Below are 22,500 nucleotides of genomic sequence, written 5' to 3'. Positions count from 1 at the left end.
TGGATGGTTATAACAATATTAGTGTTAAGACTGTCAAAGAGTGACTATGCTTTCATGATTTTGTTTATTGTATTGTTCAAGTTTTTGTGATTCTGTACACCACTACCATGTTGTTGCAAACTTTTGCCATACCCCAAAGCTTCAGGAGTGTGGGCTTTATCATGTATTCATTCATATACGAGTTGTACTCTGTTGTACCTTGTGAAAATAGTTTGGATCACTGTTTTCTTATTTGTTGACATTGAAGCAAGTCAACTGTTGGAGTGAGTCAGAGTTGTATTCTGTCACAGTTAGTTTGCCAATGTGCACATCCAAGATTACAGAAAGTTACAGAAAATGTTCAGTGTCTATTGAAGAGAGACAGGTAAATTATAGTGTTTGTGTAAAAGAAAAATCATGGCATACAGTGAGATCAGGTGATATATAAATTAGGTGATAGGTGATAGAATTCATGTTGCGTGAGAAGACTGGCAAATATTATGCTTGTTGCTGAATCATCACTTTGGTTTATTTTTACTAATATAGGAAAAAGTTAAAATTTTCTGACTCCATATACTCAAAGACAATATTTTAGAAAAAAATTTATCTACTTGTCAACTACAGCTGCACCGTCATAGCTAAAGTGCATGGTCTGTTTTACAATAGCGGTGTATGTAGTGGGTTACAATCTGCTTAAAAGAAACCAAGAATTTTGGATTTGTGTGGGAATAAACGTGCGTTAGGAACAATAAGTCACATTACCATGAGTGCTGTAAAAAAAAAAATATACAACTTTGATATCTATGTATTGCGATATGAGGTGAGAATCTTAATCCGTGTGCATGTCAATCAAGTACATTTCTAACCAATGGTATCACAGAACACTGCGGACACTAGGAAATGTTTTGATTGTGCGAATAGATTCTCGTCGTATTCAAAAAACATGTGATGCACATAATACATAAGATAAATGTAAATAAGCAACGACATTCGTAATACAGCCTGAGACAATCACTATAACCAGATCTTTCTCAAAATCACTCATTTGTATTAGTATTTCTAAGAATGTAGGTTTATCTTGTGATTTTGTAAACATCTCGTAATTAAAGTGATTACTTCAATTCTTGCAATTAAGATCTTCATTTTATATATATCGCATAGATTAATACATGTGATTCTTACAGATCGTGTGTATACTAGAGGAGACCGTCCTGAAAAAGCATTGATTTACATAAGGGAAGCCAAGAAGTATTATCCCACCGACTACAAAATTAGTAAACTGTAAGTTTCCATGCATCTCCGGAAGTATGAATCGTGATTGTTGTTTAGGATTTTCAGTGATAAAGTTATAATAATCGCATATTGAATATTATTATACATCTGTCACCGTAATGGCATAGATTACAGTGTGCCATAATTTTGCAGTATTTTACACGGTATTTTCATCCTACCATATAAGGAAATGCAAATTTCAAATATGGAATGATTACGCCTGTGAGCATCCTCTAATAATAAAAACAAACATGGCTGCCACCAGGGTTTGATCCAACTTCACACAAAGAAGTTTGCAGATTCTTTTTTGGATTTCGGCATTCCCATGATGTATTCTTTGAAGGAAAAGATGTATAATCAGACAGTACGCCATTGCATGGAACTGCACTGCGCGTCGGACGATACTGCTGCTGTACTGTCTTTGTGCATACTTTGAGGTATCCTCGTAATAACCTCATATTATTATATATGCCTAGCTCTGTAACCTATGGCCCTGATCACTAAAAAAATTTGTACATGTACTTGTGTTATCGTCCTCTGTTTGACCTCTCTGCCTGATCTTTGAAAATACAAAGTAAATAATCGCAGAGCTTTGATGCTGAAGGGTACGATGTACGAGAACCTAAATTCTGGTATTTTGTTAACAGCCTTATTATTATACATTAAGACACTGGAAATAAAAGTCGGCTAAAATAGCACTACCTAGTTTACCTCCAGGCATTGTCAGTGCCATATTTGCTTAATCGAATGCACCCAATACTCATGCACATACTCCTCTGACGCAAATTCTGAGCGCTCGTTTCTTACTCGATCAGAGCTGTAACTGCTCTCTTATGCATTCATTAACGCTATAAAAACTTGTACGTATTTGTGCAGTTGAATTGAATGAAGCAACGACCAGAAAATGTTCAACACACAGTAATAGAATTTACGTTCTTGATTATTTATTGTCCTTGACTTTTTGCACCTCAAACAATACCTTCGCTGTGTGGTGCATTCGGACATACCGGGTAAATACTGGTATTTTGTGAATCACCTCATTGTATTATTTTGAACACCAGAGATAATAAAATTCCTACATCAGTGAAACACTACGCACATTTTTGAAAGTGCTACGGATGTATTCAAGCGTCTTCCTTAGTTTGAAAAATATGTGTCAAATTTGCATCACATTAAAACACTCTCTCCAGTATACATCGGGTATATCAATAACGTAGCGCATGACTGAAATAGAATCACTGATTGCAAAGTGTTGCACAGGCATGATTTTAGTGGATTTCGAGTTGTTATACCGGTATATCACTAAAATATTTCTACACACTGGAAATGATACCGTATAATAATAAGGTTTTCATGAGAGTACCACAAAATATAGGCTCTTTACGGTGTCATGCCCATATAAGATCCAATGAATAAATTATCAGGAATTATTCAATTACTCATGTGATGTTGCAATAGATCCATATACCATATGACATTTTATACAAAATATTGTTGGCGAAAAATAAAAGATTTTGTGACATGTGAAATGCATGAAATAAAAAAATGCTCAAAAAAAAAAAATTGTCCCATTGTTTGCAGGCTGGCCATCTGTTTACTGAAGCTGAAAGAGGCTAAGGAAGCGTTGGGTTTGTTTGATACCTGTATTCGCCAAAAAGGGTCTTTGAAGAAAGTGACATTTCTAAACATCCAAGTGTACATGGTCAAATGTTATTTCGTGCTTGGTGAAAATCTAGAAGCTCAGCAATTATTAAAAGTAGGTACTAAGATGTGATTGCATTAATTTATGGCAATAGTCTTCATGGTTCGTGTGGGCATCACTTTTTGACTCCCATGTGCGAAGCACAAAATGGGAGTCTTTGCAGTTAGTGTGTCTGTATGTGTGTATGTGTGTATGTATGTGTGTATGTGTGTGTGTATGTGTGTGTGTGTGTCCGACTGTTCCACTGCTATCTCAAGAACCATACATCGGTTTTTGATGAAACTTGGTGCATAGATGCTCTGGGCCAATGCGCAGATTTGATTAGGTTTTGGTAAAAATCCATGCTTGTTAATTACCTAATTTGTATGATAATTAGCTAATTTTTAGCTGTTCTATGACTGTTCCACTGATATCTAAAGAACCACTCATTGGATTTTGATGAAACTTGGTGCATAGATGCTCTGAACATATGCGCAGATTTGATTAGGTTTTGGTAAAAATCCATGCTCGTTAATTACCTAATTTGCATGATAATTAGCTAATTTTTAGCTGTTCTATGACTGTTCCACTGATATCTAAAGAACCACTCATTGGATTTTGATGAAACTTGGTACATAGATGCTCTGAACATATGCGCAGATTTGATTAATTTTTGGTAAAAATTCGTGCATATTAATTACCTAATTTGCATGATAATTAGCTATTTTTTAGTGGTTCCATGACTGTTCCACTGATATCTAAACAACCACTCATTGGATTTTGATGAAACTTGGTACATAGATGCTCTGAACTAATGCTAGGTTTTGATTAGTTTTTGGTAATAATCCGTGGATACTAATTACCTAATTTGCATAATGATTAGTCAATTTTCGGTTTTTCCACTGATATCTCAAGTACTAATCATCACATTTCAATGAAACTTGGTACATAGATGTCATACGACACTGCACAGTACTGATAGTTTTTATGGTAATATCAGTACATATTAATTACCTAATTTGCATAATTAATTTTCAGCATTTGATATAAGTAGTTAGCATTACATTTCAATGAAACTTGGTACTTACATACTCAAGGACTATGCAGAGATTGATTGTTTTCGATAAATATTTGTGCATATTAATCACCTAATTTGCATAATTAGTTAATTTTCAGCTTTTCCATGGGTATCTCAAGTACTAATCATCGCATTTCAATGAAACTTGGTACATAGATTCTTTAGGACTATGCAGAGACCTGATTAGTTTTAGGGTAAATAATTGTGCATATTAATTACCTAATTTGCATAATTAATTTTCAGCTTTTCTACTGATATCTAAAGTACTAATCATCACATTTCAATGAATCTAGAATTATGCAGACCCAATTAGTTTCCGGTAAATATTTGTGCATATTAATCACCTAATTTGCATAATTAACCAACTTTCACACTGATATCTCAGGTACTATACATCACATATCAATGAATGTACATGGATGCTGTAGGACAATAGACAGACCTGAATAATTGTGGGTTAAAATCTGTACATATTAATTACCTAATTTGCATAATTAACCAATTTTAAGCTTTCACACTGATATCTAAAAGTACCGTAAAAACTCCAAAATTTCGACCGGTTTTAAATAATTGGTGTTAGAAATGTGACGTGTTTTTAGAGTCAAAATTAAGGTGCATTTTCGGACGGTCGAATTTTTCAGAATAGAAATCAGCAAATGAAAAAATGGGGATGATAGACAGTGTGCTTCATTAGTTTTTAAAAAATGCAATGTCCGTCAATTGACGTAAACTTCCTCATGTTTCACGGTAAAAGCAAAGGTCGTGGCCGAGTTGTAACTCAAAATCTAAACAAAGTCATCAATCAGTATTATGACAAGCAAAACAAAACATCAAGACGCGAGAAGAGGTCAGCACAAAACTAATAGGTCAAAAGACAAAGCTGTCTCGCACGACCTAGGAAAACTTGCGAATGTTCGAAGTACAGGTACCCATTGGACAAAGATACATGGAAGTTTAGCAAACGATCTCCCCGACCCAGTGCAATGTATCCGGTTAGAATCAAAGCTCACGTGTCCCTTATTTGAGGGACCAAATTCTGCCGTAAATTCGCCCCTGGATTAAAAAATAAAATGGGATTTAAGAAAATAAAATGGGACTTTTAAGGTGTATTTTGGCGTCATTTTTCGGACATTTCAATCAATCCTGCCGGCTAAAATAGAGTCTAAGTTTTACCGTAGTCATTGACGTCTGTCTATTCAAGAGTACACGTGTATGATTTTTATCGTGACTAGCATGAGCGGGTAAGCTTCCTTTCGAGAATGAGCTGTTATCACTGTGAACAATGTTAAATTATTCTTCAGATGACCAGTTTATTTTTTAAAAACAACTAATTTTTTTATTTAAAAAAAATCATGCCGTTTTCGCATCAAAATCCAAGCCAAAATATCGTACTACAACATCAATCTCTTCCGCATTGCGTTCTTTAACATTAACATATTTAAATAAGCTATGGTAATTTGAACACGTTGGCGTCATCCAGCTTTTTGATTGGTTAATTAGCGATTTGACCTATTTGACCTAAGAGAACATGGCGGATATCCTACAGCATCAAACGTTTATACGAGACCGGAATCATTCGCTTACGATGAAACTAAGTTGACTTTTATTTGTATTTCATAACCATTCAACAAATTTATTTTGTGTATATTATTATAATCACTACTGAGTACAGTAATAATCAACAATTCAGAAACGCAGCATGCCGAGATTTTTGTGTTCGTTTTTATTTGAAACTTCGTTTATTTAGAATATATTTTCGTTACCAATAAAATAAAAATCTCTCAGTCAATCAGAAACCCGGATTCATGCCTTCGAGGAAGGTCCCGTTTGAACGCTCACATCGTGTTTTTTTTCGTTTGAGGGAAAACTAAAACTGGTCGCAATTTTCGAATAAGAATGAGTCGGCAATTTTTAGTGGAGTCGAAAATTTGGAGGTAAATAAAACACCGAAACCCGGCAAATAAATAGGCGGTCGAATTTTTAGAGGGGTCGAAGTTTTGGAGTTTTCACGGTACTAATTATTCCATTTCAATGAAACTTAGTACAAAGATGCTCTAGGACAATGTACAAACCTAATTAGTTTGGGGTAAAAATCTGTTCATATTAATTCCCTAATAAGCATAATAATTCATAATTTTTTGGTTCTAATCACATTTCAATTAAACTTGGAGACATAGATTTTCTGTTACATTGCGCAGACCTCATTAGTTTTACACTCAAATCTGGTCATATTAATTTTCTGATTTGCATAATTAGTTTTCAGCTAAGTAATTTTGAATTATATTTAATGTGTCTCCAATACTCTCAGCACATGGGAGTTCTTTCTAAGCTTTCTTTGATTTTGAATTGTTATTACTTTGGCATGTATCGTGATTGGTACCTGCATGTACTGTAGATGTATGGTTTCATGAGTACCCCATGATGTGTTGAATAATCTTACCAACGATAAATAAAACTACAGTAAAACAGAATTACATACAGGGCAGAAAATATCATTGTTTTTTTTTTGCTTTTTTTTTGCATCATGTAGGCTGTGGTGAAAACAAGTTGTGAACATCACAAAGCCTTATTAGAGTATGCCTTGATGATCCATCGTAAATCGCAAGCTGACCACAAGGAAGCCGTCACTATGGTGTTGAAGGTACTCGCACAGACAAGAGGTATGCTTTGGTGTCATCTCACTATCACGTTCATTAGGGGGTAGATTCTGTATTATATATTTGACTCAGTCACATGATCATGTGGTGTAACTGTGTGCAAAAAAACACTTTTCGCTACAACTGTTGGTTTAGAGATTGCAAACAATATATGTTTGTTCATGTTCTTTGTGTGTATCTAAATGCAGGGGAGTGTTTGTCCACATATTTCACTCTGTAGCACAGTAAATGTGGCGTCTATGTTTTCTAGTCTCTTTAGGGAGGTTATTATATTTGATAGTGAGCGTGTGGAGAAAAGTGCATGCTTTCAGTGTGTAGAAGTTTGTACAAGTGAAAGGTGGTGGTTTGTGACTAGAAAGTACAAGTATTTTTATTCAAAACGGTCGAAGTTTAGAGAAGTAGTACCAGCTAGTACTTACAATTTGTGAGTAATAACATATTTTTTCTTCACTTGTATGTCAAATAGAGGAATAGAAAGTGGCTACTAGATCACAAACCTAAAGTGATACTTCGGGACTTTCAAACACCATTTCTACTAATTCTACTAGTACTTTGTAGTTGCAAATACCATACATTTCACAGACGTATTTGACGTCAGTGGTTGTGACATTCACTCAGTCTGCGTATATGAAAACATGGTGGAGTTGATTGGTGCACCTTGGTTTGTTTTTATTAGTGTTTTTTTTGTATATTCTTTTTTTCTAATGTACAATATAATAATCTCAGCATCTAATCTTATCTAATCCAATCTAATCTCAATGTAATCCATACATGTTTATATAGTGTAATATGGTAAATGTAGATGGTGGTTTGAATTCTCTCATTCTATAGGTAAAGATAAAGATGCAGTCATAAATTTAGTCAAAATCTTACAACCACCAAATGGTATAAAACACTTACAGAGGTGAGCATGCCTAAGCACTGTCTGTCTGTCTGTCTGTCTGTCTGTCTGTCTGTCTGTCTGTCTGTCTGTCTGTCTGTCTGTCTGTCTGTCTGTCTGTATGCGTGTCTGTCTGTATGTCTGTATGCGTGTCTGTCTGTCTGTCTGTCTGTATGCGTGTCTATCTATCTGTCTATCTGTCTATCTATCTGTCTATCTGTCTGTCTGTCTGTCTGTCTGTCTGTCTGTCTGTTGATTTTAATATTGTTATTGTATGTTTCGTTCTCATTTTACTCACTGATTGTGCCTTTTATTACTGTATAGGAAATATATCAGATTGAAAAACTGTATGTGTGTTTCCTCCTCAAATTTTAACACTACCGTAAAAATCGTATTCGTATCGTATTCGTTTTGAGACATTGTTTCTTGTCAAAATTGACAAGTTTTGATCCCAGGAAAACCCTGCAATACAAGACGCACACCAAACTTTCACAAACTAAACAGCAACCAAATAGTTCAGAAAAAGATGTACCATTTAATTTTGAATTAAGGCATCAGTTTTCGAACATTTCAATCTTTCCTGATGCCTAGATTTGAGTCTAATTTAGGTTTTCCATTGTCATTGATGCCTATTCAAGGGTACAATGTTTATTGTGGGCAGCCTGAATGGATAAACTGCATTTCAACAATGAGCTGTTATCATTGTAAAAAGTGTTTAATTCTTCTTCAATGCTCAGCTTTTTTTTTTGAAAACAACTATAATTTCTTGATATAAAAAAAAATTCAAGTCGTTTTCCCATCAAAATCAAAGCCAAATGATCGCACTACAACAACGGTAAATCTCTTCCATGTTGCTTTCACCATGAAGTCGCTGAACTGTCATTAATATACCAGTATTTAAATGGCACCATCCAGCATTTTGATTGGTTAATTAGCGACTTGACCTACTAGTATCGAGTCAAAGAACAGTTTCAAGTCACAAATGTGCTTGAACAAACATGGCGGATATCGTATCGGATCGAGTGTTTACATGTGATCGAAATCTTTTGCTTGCGGTGAAACTAAGTTGAATTTTACATGCATTTTATAACAATTCAAGAAATTAATTTTTTGTACGTTATTGTAATCACTACTGAGTAATAATCATCAATTGTAACACTTCGAAAACAAGTAAGTAATTCACTTGTGAAACGCAGCATGACTGGCCGGATTGCAATGCCGTTACCATGATCATTTGCTACTAAGCAATGCATTCTTGTTTGTTTTTATTTGAAAATTCTTTTTGAATATACATTTCATTATCAACAAAATTAAGAAAATTAAGAGAATTTTTTTGTTATCACGTGAACAGTTTTTTTTTTTTTGATTGACTGTAATTTTTCAATATTTCGTGACGTACTCCTATTTCGAAATTAAGGCTTTGAACTCTCCCCCGTTGTCTAAATTAGAACATGGAAGGTACCTGTACTAAGGAATTAGAGTGACGTCTATTCAAGAGATTATATGGTACTGTAATCTGCAAATGCGTACAAATTTATTTGGCGATATTACATATATTTATTGTGTAGTATGTTGTACAGTGTGAATTTTTGTTTGTGAACAAGTTTGTCTGTGTGTAAAAATCCGAAAGTGCGCTTAGAATTGCAACAAAGTTGCAATCGAGTGTCATGCATCTCATTAGCATATCATTATCCCTTCAGCCCTTTGTTTTCTAACCAAATTTCCCACTGTTACCGAAGTGAATGCCCTAATTAAAGCAGCACCAAGACTTCACGCCCATGAAGTCGCCCATTAAAAAAATGCATTTTAATTCAAGCCTTGGAATTTTACCGCTACTGGTTGTGGGATTTTAAGTCTACTCAATCACCAGGCCTTGTTTAGATAGCCACTTATAAGAGTCTATGATGGTTTTAAATACATTGAGAGTCATTGATTGCGTAAATCTTGCCTCATATTAGTATAATTTGCCCCTCCATCAAAAGTGTACAGCTATGAGGTCAAAATGACATAGATAGTTGTAAACAATACATGTATCAATCAAATAGACATAATCGTTTTGAATATAGCAAATCTTCTGCCTTATACCCATTTACATTACAGAAGTGATTCTGATTCGAGGGTGCAACTTCTAAGAACAATGTATTCACCATACTTCATTTGCTATATTAGAAGCGTATGTAATTCAACAGTTGCATGTATTGTCTGCAATAACATTAAAAATATGGCATATTTTAATGATAGAATTCTGTCTTACTGTAAAATACTTTATTTTTGCTTGTAATTAATTTTCGCTATTTTCGCTGAAGTAATGATTCAGAGAAAATTAAATCCAGTGAATATACTTTTTTCCCTATATTTTACATTCAACTCACCAAAAATCAGTGAAAATAAATTCCATACAAAACACCCAAAACACGAAAATTAATTCCAGCTAAAATAATGTTTTTCACAGTAATATGTGAGGGTCTACGCTACATAGAAAAGAAAATACAGTATGTGCTATACTAACTCCATGGTAATTAATCACTAAATAATGATATCATTGTATTAATTCCATTTGTTATGATATATAAAACATTGTATTGTACATTTACTTCACAGTGAGTTACAGGAAACTTGGGATTCAGTAGCAGCGCAGACTTTTTTAGCAAACTTGTTGAGAGACAATGGAGGTAGGTTCCATCAAAGACCTATAATGACTCACTTGGCATTATTAAATCATTTACATCAGTGGGTGTTGCGTACTCAAATAGTGGTCATTATTAAATGCCAGCGCACTGTGATGTTAAATTGGTAGCATTTTAGCTAGACTGTGCATGTTTGAAAAGAAGTGTTATACATGGCTGAATCACAACCAGCTGGTCATTTACTAAGTTTACCTTGCCCGCATGTCGTTTATTTAATTACTGATTACACATGCACGTATTATTTAATGTCAGCAGAAACCAATAATGGAATGCTTTCACTTCTGAATATGAAAGCTAGCTCTTATCAACCAGTTCTTTGATAACTTAAATAAATCCTTCCTGTTTTTACTCTGACATTTCTTGTATTTGAAACCAAACCGGCCTGAATCAAAACCATTCTTCAAAACTGTAGAAGGATACTGAGATGAAAAAAAAAATGTATGACACTGCAATTACCGGTAAGATACATTGGTGTTTATTATTATATAGTGTTATTGTCATTGCCAACTTGTTTTTTTTTATACCAAAATACATGTAGTAATATTGCCAGCTCAGCTAGTGATTTGTTGTGTGTCTGGATCGTTATCTGATTGGAACTTATTCTGTCCAAAAAAAGAGTTGTTGCTGTGATCATAAAACATAATATGATCGCCTAATTCATTCCGAGGATATTTGAAAGTTACCTGTTTCTAGACTACAGAAAATCCTCTCTCAGAATGAATGTATGTAACTCTGCCCTCATTTAACAAAACGATGTCTCTCAGGACATTTGATCTAAACTACCGGGGTCTTGACCATACACGCCAGACGTTCACAGCAAATGAGTCAGCTGGCAATGTTGATGTTTAGACGTACAAAACGATATGACAAACAGTATACTTTTTCAGCTATTGCAGAATCTGCCGTGGTGATGGAGAGAGCTGTGAAGCTGAAAGGAGACAGTCCAAAACCATTATTGAACTTAATGCACTTGTATGAAATCCAGAGCAAGCATCAAGAGGCCTTTGATTTGGCCCTGTGAGTTGAACTTGAACTTCTCTAAACCTCCATACTATTTCCTAGAACATTATTTATTGTTAAAGACAAGTTATAGATTATGATTTATTGTTGAAAAAAAAATAGGAATATGCAAAATGAATGTACAACTTTGAAATTGTAGTACTGGAAAATATTGATTTGCACTAAACAAACATGGCAAATGTAATTTGTGTCACATTTCAACAGCTGAAATGCAATGCATGGAATGGTAAAAACTTACAGTGGTGAATTGCTATTTATTTTTGTCTTCTCAAAAACAAGGAGCTTTCTGCAGTTCAGAATTCACACAATAGTTGTTTCAGATAATAACCAAACTTTTAAAATAACCGTGTTCAGCCAAACTGCTTTTTTCTGCTTAAAGAATTATGAATATTTTTCAGGCAAACTTTTTCTCCCATTGCTCATGAGAGTTTTCTTGTATCTGGAAATGCAGCCTGCTTTTACTTACATTTGTATTAATATGTATATTATTCATTTCTATATTGGACAGTAGATTTGACTAGCACTATTTGTGTTAATTCCTACTTTCCTGTCATTTTACATTTGCATTGTACACTTACATTTGCATTGTACACTTACATTTGCATTTTCTTTCATATGAAGTATATAAAGTGTATTAATTTTCATCGTATTTTTCATTGTATTAACATTTACCCGTACATTTTATTTCTGTATTGAAGTGCATAACGTGTATTTATTTATTTTTGAATTTATATAATAATAATAATGTACTTCGGCAATAAAGAAATAACAATTTCAATGTAAATTCACTTGCAGGAATTTTTTAAAAAATAACCGTGAAATCAGCATTGCTGGAGTAGACTGTTTCAGGTTCATCCCGTTGATGGAGTGCGTAGAGTCAAATATTTATCTAAATGGTAAGTAAAAAATATTGACGAGGCTGGCCTGTCTATTGCTGTGGGTGGAGTCTTTCATGTACTGACGTTTTCAGTGACTGGCCATATATATATTTGGATTTGCATTACACCTGAAGCACTAATTTTCAAGTTGAGAAAACTGAATTCTTCCATTTTGGTCTCGCCAAAATGAACTCCACAATGAACAGGACGTTACATGAGAATTAATGTACAGCATATGACACTGAACTATCTTGCCTTATATCTTTTATTAATTGGTTCGTTACTGAGAGCATACTTATAAAATATTGTTTTAGAGTGTTCAGGCCTATGTATTGGACAAAATGTCAAATTCTAAACCCGGTCTCCTGTCCTCTTTACAGACACCTCTCCAGGGATGGCAGGTATTGTCATTACCATACAGCATCCAAAAGATAGACCGTACACAAACGATGAACTCTATTATCTAGCAATATTATTCACAGTTGTCAAAGTATTATTTATGAAAGGATCGCTCTCTGTTTTACGTGGTATGACGAGATTATTAGGTAAGTTAAGTGGTATACCACTTATTTTTGCACAATTCACTCCATATATGCACTTACCTGTGACTCGTGCATATATGTCGTAAATTGTGCAATATCTTGTGGTATACCCGCCTTCGGCAGGGGGTTATTGCATAAATATACGCATATATAAAATTAGTCAGAAAAAGGTATTGTGTGTTTTCTCAAAATATTACTTGTATACGATACGTCCAGAAAACCATGAATAATTTAGTCCTACATTAGTACTGTGTTCATAATAGGGACTTATGGATTGACTTCCATTCGTATCCAGACATCTCTTACACATGCTTTGACTATCAAGTTCAAACTTTACACGTACACCAGCATTTCTGCCACTCTTGATCATGTATGGGTGGATTTTGTTCAAACTTTGTACATGCATTGGACATTATGGAACCTTGATGCACATATTCTGTTTTTCAGAAAAGATTCCAAGTGGCTGACTGGCAGCCATTTTGCTTTAACCAATGCAGTTGTGAATCTATATCTTCGACATATCATGACCATTAATGTCCAAACTATATTCCTTAAACTTGATAATTAATGGGGACTCTGTAATACAATTACATGTTTTTACCTTGCCCGTACCATCAAAGATGGAAGGGAAAGGTATATTAAGGGAAAGATTTTGTCCGGCGTTGTCGTCGTCGTCGTCGTTGTCGTTAATAATTGTTATTGTGTGCATGATAACTTTACTAATTCTATTCCAAACTTCATCAAACTTGGTCACCTTGTTCATCAGTATAAAGTTTTCCCTGAGTTTGAACAACAGATGTCCTGTATGAAAATATCATGCAAAAATTGAGAAAAACTGATAAAATATTTCGACTGTTTCTACTTGACTGATCACTGGTGATACACATCAAAGGTCACTGATCTCAGTGGAAATATGCATTGTTGTATGTGTTCAATGAAGCAAATGATTTATCTTGTAATAATATCCTTGGTAATGTATCTCAGAATCCCTTACTGGGTTTCAAAACCAACTCATGGAGAGATTGCACAGTCTGATACACATTTGCAAACCTACCAATAAATCTTTACAGAAAACAAGATGTCAGAAAATCAATATAGGCACTCCTATGAACTGGGTGCCAAACTTTGATCAAGATCTGAAGCTAATAGAAAATCTGTTTAGTTCAAAGTTATCAAATCAAAAACAATACATAAAAAATACATAAAAAACAAAACATTTCATCCACATTTTAAAAAGAAAATTGTTCTAAAATATATGTATTCTGTATTTGACAAACAGTTCATTCGACAAATGAAAACTCACAGGAATATGTTTCAGCTATTAGAACAGAATGATAGTTTTTATAATACTAGTTTAAAAACTCACTTCAAACAAAGATTGCAGTGTTTGAAGATGTAGGTTCTCAGGAGGCAACAGTACTGTTGACTTCTCCCTCCACTGGACACCAACTAACTATTTAAAGCAGAGCTTGCAACATGATAGCTATTCATAAAGGGTGTTTTTTTTTTTTACTTTTCATATAATACAGTAGTCACACAATGAGGCAGTTCATATTTGTCTCAGTGAATCATTAATTTTTGACAGACACCTGTACAAAATACTTGGACAAAAGCCAGCTAAGATTTTCTGTTATCTTGCACGTTTTATGAATCTATTCACGTCTAAATGCAGCACTTTTTTTTTGCAATGAGGCATGTTTTTATACTAAAATATCTGAATTACTTTGAATAAAGCTGGAAATTATGCCCCTTAAAATAATTAAACAAATAAGGCACCAATGTTTTTGTAAGATATTTACATCTGTTAGTTCAACCCCAAAACTTTTTTGTATTCAAAATTAATTATGACAATGTATATTTATATTGAAACAAACTATGTTAAAGGGAATTATATTATATAACAAAGGGCAAGGTCACCAGAGTTCAACTATGTTTAAATAATGCATCTCCCACGTGCCTGAACCAATCAAGTTCAAACTTCATCAGACATCATATCCGACAAGCTCACATTCATATTTGTCACCACCAAATCCAAAATTGCTGGCTGACAGCCTTGTACACATTGGTCATTATTATGGATCTCGTCTCAAGTGTATATCATGGATAATGACTGATACCCCGGTAGTATTTGATTCAAACAATTATTGTCAAGATTTTACTTGATTTTATTGTTGACTCCCGTGTGCGAAACACATAATCGGAGTCTTTGCAGTTAGTGTGTCTGTATGTATGTGTGTGTGTCAGTCTGTTCCGCTGATATCTCAAGAACCATCTGTTAGTTGGAAACTTGATGCATAGATGCTCTGGGCTAATGTGCAGATTTGATTAGGTTGTTGTTAAAATCCGTGCATATTAATCACCTATTTTGCATGATAGTTAGCTGATTTTTAGCTGTTTACCATGACTGTTCCACTGATATCTAAAGAACCACTCATTGCATTCTGATGAATCTTGGTGCATAGATGATTTTGGGGTAAAAATCCAATGATATTAGTTACCAAATTTGCATAAGTTCTCATCATCACATTACAATGAAACTTGGTACATAGATGTCATAGGACAATGCACAGACCAGATAAGTTTTGGATTAATGTCCATGCATATTAATTACCTAATTTACATAATTAGTAAATTTTCGGCTTTTCATCTAATATTTCAAGTACTAATCATTACATTTCAATGAAACTTGGTACATAGTTTTGGGTAAAAACTATTCATAATAATTACCTAATTTGCATAATGATTAGGGGTGATCTCATATTCAAACACCTGGGTCAAACCTGGGTTAACCCGGCCTGCCCTATTCAGACCTACTAGACCTACAATATGCAAATTAGTAGTAGGTTTGAACCTAACCACCGGATTAACTGCCCATTAACGCCCCCACTGAAAACAAACAACAGAGAACAAAGAAGACAGACCTAGGGTAAACCTAGGTTTTTCTTACAATACTGTTTCAGCCTGGTTTCAGTAGGAAAAAAAATAAGATGTATACTATGAAGCTCCATGTTCATACTGAGTGTTATATTTTGAAGTGTTAAGAATTACAGCAGCGATTTTTTTTTTCTTTGCAAGTCTTGTACATGTAAATGCTAATAAAAACAAACTTGCATTTGTTTCACAAATCTATTTACATCATGTCATTTATAAGTGTGATGAAAATTATATTCATTTATTTCTGTGATTGGTAATAATAATCAGTTTCCCACAACTTTTTTTTTTTTTTTTTTTAAAAATATTTTTGTGCCAGGTGACAGTTCTGGACATTGAATGTCACCGTTGTCTCTCCTGACTTTTTTTTTTTGTATGTGCAAATTGCATGTGCTAGTGCTGACACATAGTGCATTTTGCCACAGAAGTCATATTCATGTTTGGGACTACATGACAGGGCTGTGTGGCCATCTCTCTGTCAAATGGCAATTTTAATGCGCTATCCTGGCGTCAACCAGGCTCGGTCGAACACAAGCACCTGCGGACCTTAACAAAGGTTCCCCCAAAGTCGCATTCGTTAGTGAATGAATCTCGGCCAGTGGAATTGGCCTTCCCATTGAGTCTGTGGCACACTCACCCAGGGTAGGGGTTGACCTTTTGATGTTCAGCCTAAGGTAGGATTTTTACTTGGGTCTACTGATCATGAGTCTGGAGCGACAACAACTTACATTTTGGTACAAGTCAATACAATTGTTATTGTTATTCAATTTATCTGGAATTAATTACAGACGTGATGGTTTGTTATATTTTGTCATTAAATGTGAATCAAGTGATACCATAAACCCTCTCTATTGTGATATATATGGTAAATTAATGTTTGAAACAGAACAGGGAAAAGATGCACTAGAATTTGAATGAGCAGCTTCTTAGGATAAATTACTTACGTTATATATTTGGCATAGTCAGTAAAATATGTTTATCCATGGAGCGAACTGGTACATTTTGTCTGCAACAAGTACGGTCAGTTTTGTGTCCATGTCAGTTCATAAATTCATAGAACACATTTTTTGGTTAAGTTTGTAAAGTCTGTGAGACTGCGAGTTATCAAAATATGATGAAAGTTTTAAATCGATAATGGCAACATTGTTTTCTATGAAGGCATCTGAAAACCACAGTCCCTCTATCACTGTGTCAAAACTAAAGTTGGGGCTAATGCTACGACTCCGGCGCTATGATCACCGTAGCATTGTTAGCTGACAGCATTGCGGGGAAATTACGGGTATTTACCGCTGCCGATATCTTACTTTTCTGTGACAAAATGCACACATTTCGAACCCCCTGTTAGTTAAAAATAAATGATTATTTTAGAAAATACATCGAAGCACAGTGCCTTGAGGGACTGTTGGCAAAGTAGGCAGCAAGGTGTTGTTTTAAACACCGCAGAAAGTCATGCACTCAACGCAGCCATCTTGGTTACCTCAATCAGAAATTCCCCTGCGATATCGCAACGTGCACTGTGTCACCTTGGGCGACGGTCTTAGGTACAAGGCACTCTCTGAATAAGGTATTTTCAGAGGTCAGTGTTCGTTTTTTATAAGCAGTCTCGTCTGCAGATGAATAGCCGTAAATAATCAGCGTGAATCCCGTTAATTTAATTTTCTGTTTTGATACTTCATGTCACTGGAAATTGAATAAGAAAAACTGCAAATAACCAATGTGCAGCAAATCGAAATAAATTTTCATGGCGTACGCTGCATTTGTTTTTCCGGATTTTGCGATGCCGCACAACAGTAGTAAAGGCTTGAACCATGGACGTACGTCCATGCTTGAACACAGTAGCGTAAGTCTCAAGTGCAACTTTGTATCAACAAATGTTCGTCTTTTGATACTTATTAGCTGTCAGAGACACATATCAATTGTCCAGCCCAATGAAAAGTCTGATTTACGTCCTCTGCTCAATTTGCGACTTGAACATAACAGTTTATCAAAACAAAACAATTTATTCAGCACGCTGTTCACCGATATATAAAAGAGTGTTTTTTTAGGCAAGGCACATGGTAAAATGACTACTGTACACCAATAAATTGACACATTTTAAAGACAACTATCTAGTCTTCAAAAAGCAATGTAAACTCTGTCAATCCTAAAAATAAACAACAGCTTGAATGAGGTGTGAATGAGATCGGTTCGAACTGCAGTTTTTATGCAAATTCGTGCGGTCGTCCTGAACCGCACTATCTATTGTTCAAACTTCCAAACTGCAAAACTAGGTTTTGTTCGGGCGGTTTGGGTTTTCGTAGGTTTGACCCAAATGTTTGAATATGAGATCACCCCTTAGTCAATTTTCAGCTTTTCCACTGATATCTCCAGTAGTAATCATCACTTTACAATGAAACTTGGTACAAAGATGTCATAGGACAATGCACAAATCTGATAAGTATTGGATTAAAATCCATGCATATTAATAATCTAATTTGCATATTGGTTAGCACATTTTAAGCATTTTCACTTGTTTTTCAAGTACCATTCAAAGGATTTTGATGAAATGTGGTACATAAATGCCTTGGGATAATGAGCAAATCTGATTAGTTTGAGTTGAAATCAATATGACATAAATACTGTTGCTGATAGGGACATACAACTGCTGCTATACTTTTGTCAAGATATACATGTATGACCAAAATATCAAGTCATCATTTCATTAAATATTTATAATTGTTAAACCATAGGTACTTGGAACCCCCCAGATCATTGCTTGCAGTTATATTTTTAAATGCCTCCAATACCATCAGCAGCCGAGAGTTCTTTCTAGGCTTTCTTTGATTAAATCGAAGGTGCTGTATTTCCTTCAACGAAACCATTTTACTGTAAAATCCCTGTAAACAAATAATCAGAAAATAAAACACAAAAATCTACAAATGTCAACCAAATTATGTGTTACATGTAAAAAAATGTTTTTATTTTAACTTGACAGATCCTTGTTACAAAGATAGAGATTTACACAAGACATTGATACGTAATGAAGCAGCTTATTATGTGACAATAAGTCGACTGATGACTATCGATATCAATCCTGTGCCAGCGTCACCAAAATTCATCTATTTCGCATCAGATAGTCATTGTTTAACCCCGGCGTGGCGAAGCATACAATATAAGGTAAGATAGGTAAGATTTAAAACAGAATACAAGTTAGACATATTTGAATTAAATACAAAAATGGTATACAAAATTTTGAATTAGCTATCACAATGTGGAAAGAAAAAGGTAGACACACACAACCAAAAAGACGAATATGCCAAAGATGTAATGACAAATTTAATTGAAGATGTGATTTTCTATTATCTTGTTAGAAATATGATCCTGAAAGAAAAACATTCTTTAATAAATTCAAAATTTCATCAAAGATGAAAGACGGTAAAAATCTAATCATATATTTAATTTACTTTAACATTATTTTAAATTGAGCTGAATACATATGTATAACAGAGAGGTTCTTGAACTAATATCATTTATTTACTCACGTAAATTCTATCACATTTCATAAAATATCACTTTTTGCTATAACCAAATACAAGTAAGCAATAAAGTTATTAGTCCCCATTCTAATTGACCATACAACTATATCTCCAAGGCTTTTGGACCATTTTCATTCATATGTGTGTACATTGTATGTCTAGACAGATGTAGTCAGGACTTTATATATACCGCCAATGATGTGTGGTTGGTGCTTTCACAAGGGATGTATGCCTAGTTCTTGTTGGGAGAGTACTGCAAAGTATGCATGAAGGCAGTATGGGTGATCATATCGACTGTTTTGTCATGAATGTCAATGCATTCCCGCACTGCCAGAGTGCATACTTTTTTATACATCCTTTCTCTACTTGTATTAATAATTTAAGAAGAGAGAACATCCAAAAAATGACAAACGATTTGCATTATGGGAACAATTGCACTCAGTGGCGGGACTCTATCACATGCTTCTGTGTGAAATGTAAACAATAGACAGTGTTCGAATACAACATCAATAGTCCCAAACACATTCCATGTTGTTGTCATGGTTTACCCTATATAACAGGAAAAAAATGTTCATTGGAAAGAAAGAATGAAGTTACATCTTTTTACGGAATAGTAAATTATGTTGTTTTTGGTGCTAGATGTGTAATAATAACCGTTAATATATTACAGGGTTCTACTCATTTTATCCATCCAATGCTTGCCACGGGATGTAAAATATGGCATCTAAGACCGGAAGGCATGTTCTATCCAAAAGAAAACTTCTTCACCATAATGAAACGTGTTCCCAAGAAGTCTACCGTGATATTCAACCTGGGAGAGATAGACTGCAGGGAGGGCATTATATATGCTGTTGATAAATGCAAATACGATGTAAGTAAACGACATAGGTATGACCTCTCATTGGCCTAGGCTGAGACAAATATCGACCAGTAAATCCAGACAGTTCGTTGGATGTACTACTGTAATCTCACTGTAATACTTGTACATTAATAGGTACAAAAATAAAGTCACTCAGTTTGGTTTGTTCTATTCTTTGTTACCTTCCTTTCTTCACATGTATGCTGAGTTTCTATTCCACGCGCACTATATAAAGAAGCTTTTTCAGGGCAATTTGTTAAAATAATATTATTAAATTTACATCCATAGCAAACTGTTTGCTTTGTCATACATGATGTTGTTGTCGTCGTCGGCTGATTTCCTCGTCCATGGATGTTTTTGATAAATGAGATGCATCACATGAACAGTTATTAACCAGTCAATGTAACTGGAATTTATGAGGGATAATACCACCTATTTGTATTCGCATGGATGTTTGGTTTTATCATCAGCATTGGTAATAATAATTGATGTGGTTAGAAGCATGTACTCATCAGTGATGAGGACATTTAGAGTTGAATCGTTAGAGGAAACAGTAAAAGATATTGAGTTTGTAAACTGCTTTAGGATGAGAAATATGGCAGATTTGATGACTTACCCAGACCAAAGTATCATGCGACACTTAAACCTTTAAATTGATGTTATTTCTTCTGATAATTCAGAGTCTTGAGGAAGGCATCAATAAAGTTATTGAGATCTACCTGACTGTGGTTAAGAAACTAAAAAGCCTGAAGCGCCTGAAGGTGTTTATACATCCCGTCAATCCAGTGATGGATATCACCAGACAAATTGTGATCAAGTTCAATGCAATGTTAAAAGAAGCTGTCGAGCAAACTGATGGGATGACTTGGTTGGATTTTGTAGATGACTTGTTGGTTGGCAGCGATAGATGCTTAGATCCGCAATATTGTGAGTATATTGGGAGTTGGGATGGTTATTACCATAGCATTTCTGTTAATTCATATCACACACCCATATTTCTCAAGTCACTGTGGAGGACCAGCTTGGGTTAACCAGCCTATTAGTTTCTATGGCTACTGTAGAATACTTTATTTTCGCTTGGGATTAATTTTCGCTGAAGGAATGATTCAGTGAAAATAAAATTCAGCGAATATACATTTTTTCCTATATTTTACATTCAACCTCATCAAATCAGTGAAAATAAATTCCATACAAAACACCCAAAAGTACTTTCAGTGAAAATTATTTTGAGTTAAAATAAATTATTTTACAGTATTATGACAGAAACAGTCACAGAGCCCTGTCATTTTTGCATCTAGATTTTGTAAGAAATGGCATAAATTAAAGCCATATAGTTTTAACGGAAGCCAATCATCAAATTGTGATAATTTGAATTACCTTGTACATATAGTTTACATTGTACCCAGAATGCAATTCCTTCATACTATTGTATTGTTTTTATCATTTATCTGTAGATCTTGATGAAACTCACCTGCATCCACATTATTTGCCTCTATTGGAGACAGCACTAAACAGAAAAACAAGCTGACCTTGATGTAGTACTTCTAGGTACTAAGAAACTCCCACCAAAAATTGTAATTTTTTTTTTTTAATCTCAGATTAGTTTAATGATAAACTAATTTTATATAATAGAAATCCTTTATCAATAATATTTTGTGTAATGACTGAATGTCAGGTTCATACATGTGTCAGAATGTCTACCAAAAATATTTACCCAGGCAAATGGTTGCTGTGTAATTGGCTACTTATATACCAGTGGATAACGTGTTGCTCACATTGAGGAACCCATCAATTTCAGTATGCCTACTATTGTAATAATTTATATTTAATTAGTACATTTTTCTAATGTTCTAATGCATATGCTGAAAACAATGATGATCAAAATATTTCTGGGGATGTATTCTATTTTAAAATCATTTATTATGTAGTGCAGCTTGATTGTTTTTGAGATTTACAAAGCTTAAATTGTAAGCTATTCCTGATATCTCGATAACTGCTTAACAGATTTCAATTTCATTGGTGCTCTGAGATTATCTGTATATATAATATTGAATCTTTATAAATTTTGTAATTAGGCAATCATGTATCTCAATGTTACTATCGGTAGTTACCCAAGGATAATCCATAGTTCTTAGCTGAAATTTGTGCATAATAGTAAATTTTTAGCTCTTGATATAGTATTATACCTTCTGCTATTATGGACTTTAATATCGTAGGTCAGATTGCTTTCTGAGTGGTAGGGGTCAACTGATCGGTTTCTCGTAAATATTTACTGTATCTCGTGCCTCCAATACCCTTCAGCACACTGGAGCTCTAAGCTTTGGCGAATTTAAAATCTTATGAATATAAACTCCACTTATTGAGAATTCTTCCTTTTTCCCAACAATGCTATAATAGATATATTTACCAACCTTGCTTCCATTTAGAATGTATATCTCGCAGTGATTGCCATTGGTACAAGCAATATAATAAATTGTTTATAATCAAGTCAGTTGAGTATGTGTGATTATTACACTAGCAC

At 34.4% G+C, this 22,500-nt stretch overlaps 1 protein-coding gene across 1 annotated transcript in view; it reads left to right on the top strand.

The window, feature by feature from the left end:
* LOC102802627 (uncharacterized) overlaps nucleotides 1-22,466 on the top strand; it is a 35,339-nt gene extending 12,873 nt beyond the window's left edge. The window contains exons 7-18 of the mRNA XM_085499082.1: nucleotides 1,164-1,260; nucleotides 2,833-3,007; nucleotides 6,541-6,670; nucleotides 7,499-7,571; nucleotides 10,149-10,219; nucleotides 11,122-11,251; nucleotides 12,050-12,150; nucleotides 12,513-12,677; nucleotides 18,580-18,761; nucleotides 19,791-19,991; nucleotides 20,660-20,906; nucleotides 21,434-22,466. Of these exons, the coding sequence (XP_085355208.1) occupies nucleotides 1,164-1,260; nucleotides 2,833-3,007; nucleotides 6,541-6,670; nucleotides 7,499-7,571; nucleotides 10,149-10,219; nucleotides 11,122-11,251; nucleotides 12,050-12,150; nucleotides 12,513-12,677; nucleotides 18,580-18,761; nucleotides 19,791-19,991; nucleotides 20,660-20,906; nucleotides 21,434-21,507 (1,646 nt within the window). The 3' untranslated portion in view covers nucleotides 21,508-22,466. The remainder of the gene's footprint in view (nucleotides 1-1,163; nucleotides 1,261-2,832; nucleotides 3,008-6,540; nucleotides 6,671-7,498; nucleotides 7,572-10,148; nucleotides 10,220-11,121; nucleotides 11,252-12,049; nucleotides 12,151-12,512; nucleotides 12,678-18,579; nucleotides 18,762-19,790; nucleotides 19,992-20,659; nucleotides 20,907-21,433) is intronic.
* The last annotated feature ends 34 nt before the right edge of the window (nucleotides 22,467-22,500 follow it).

Source organism: Saccoglossus kowalevskii, chromosome 1 (assembly GCF_978046115.1).
Source record: "Saccoglossus kowalevskii chromosome 1, keSacKowa6.1, whole genome shotgun sequence".
NCBI classification, from domain to species: Eukaryota; Metazoa; Hemichordata; class Enteropneusta; family Harrimaniidae; genus Saccoglossus; species Saccoglossus kowalevskii.
The sequence above is the reverse complement of the archived record's forward strand: the minus strand, read 5'-3'. Positions and strand labels throughout refer to the sequence as shown.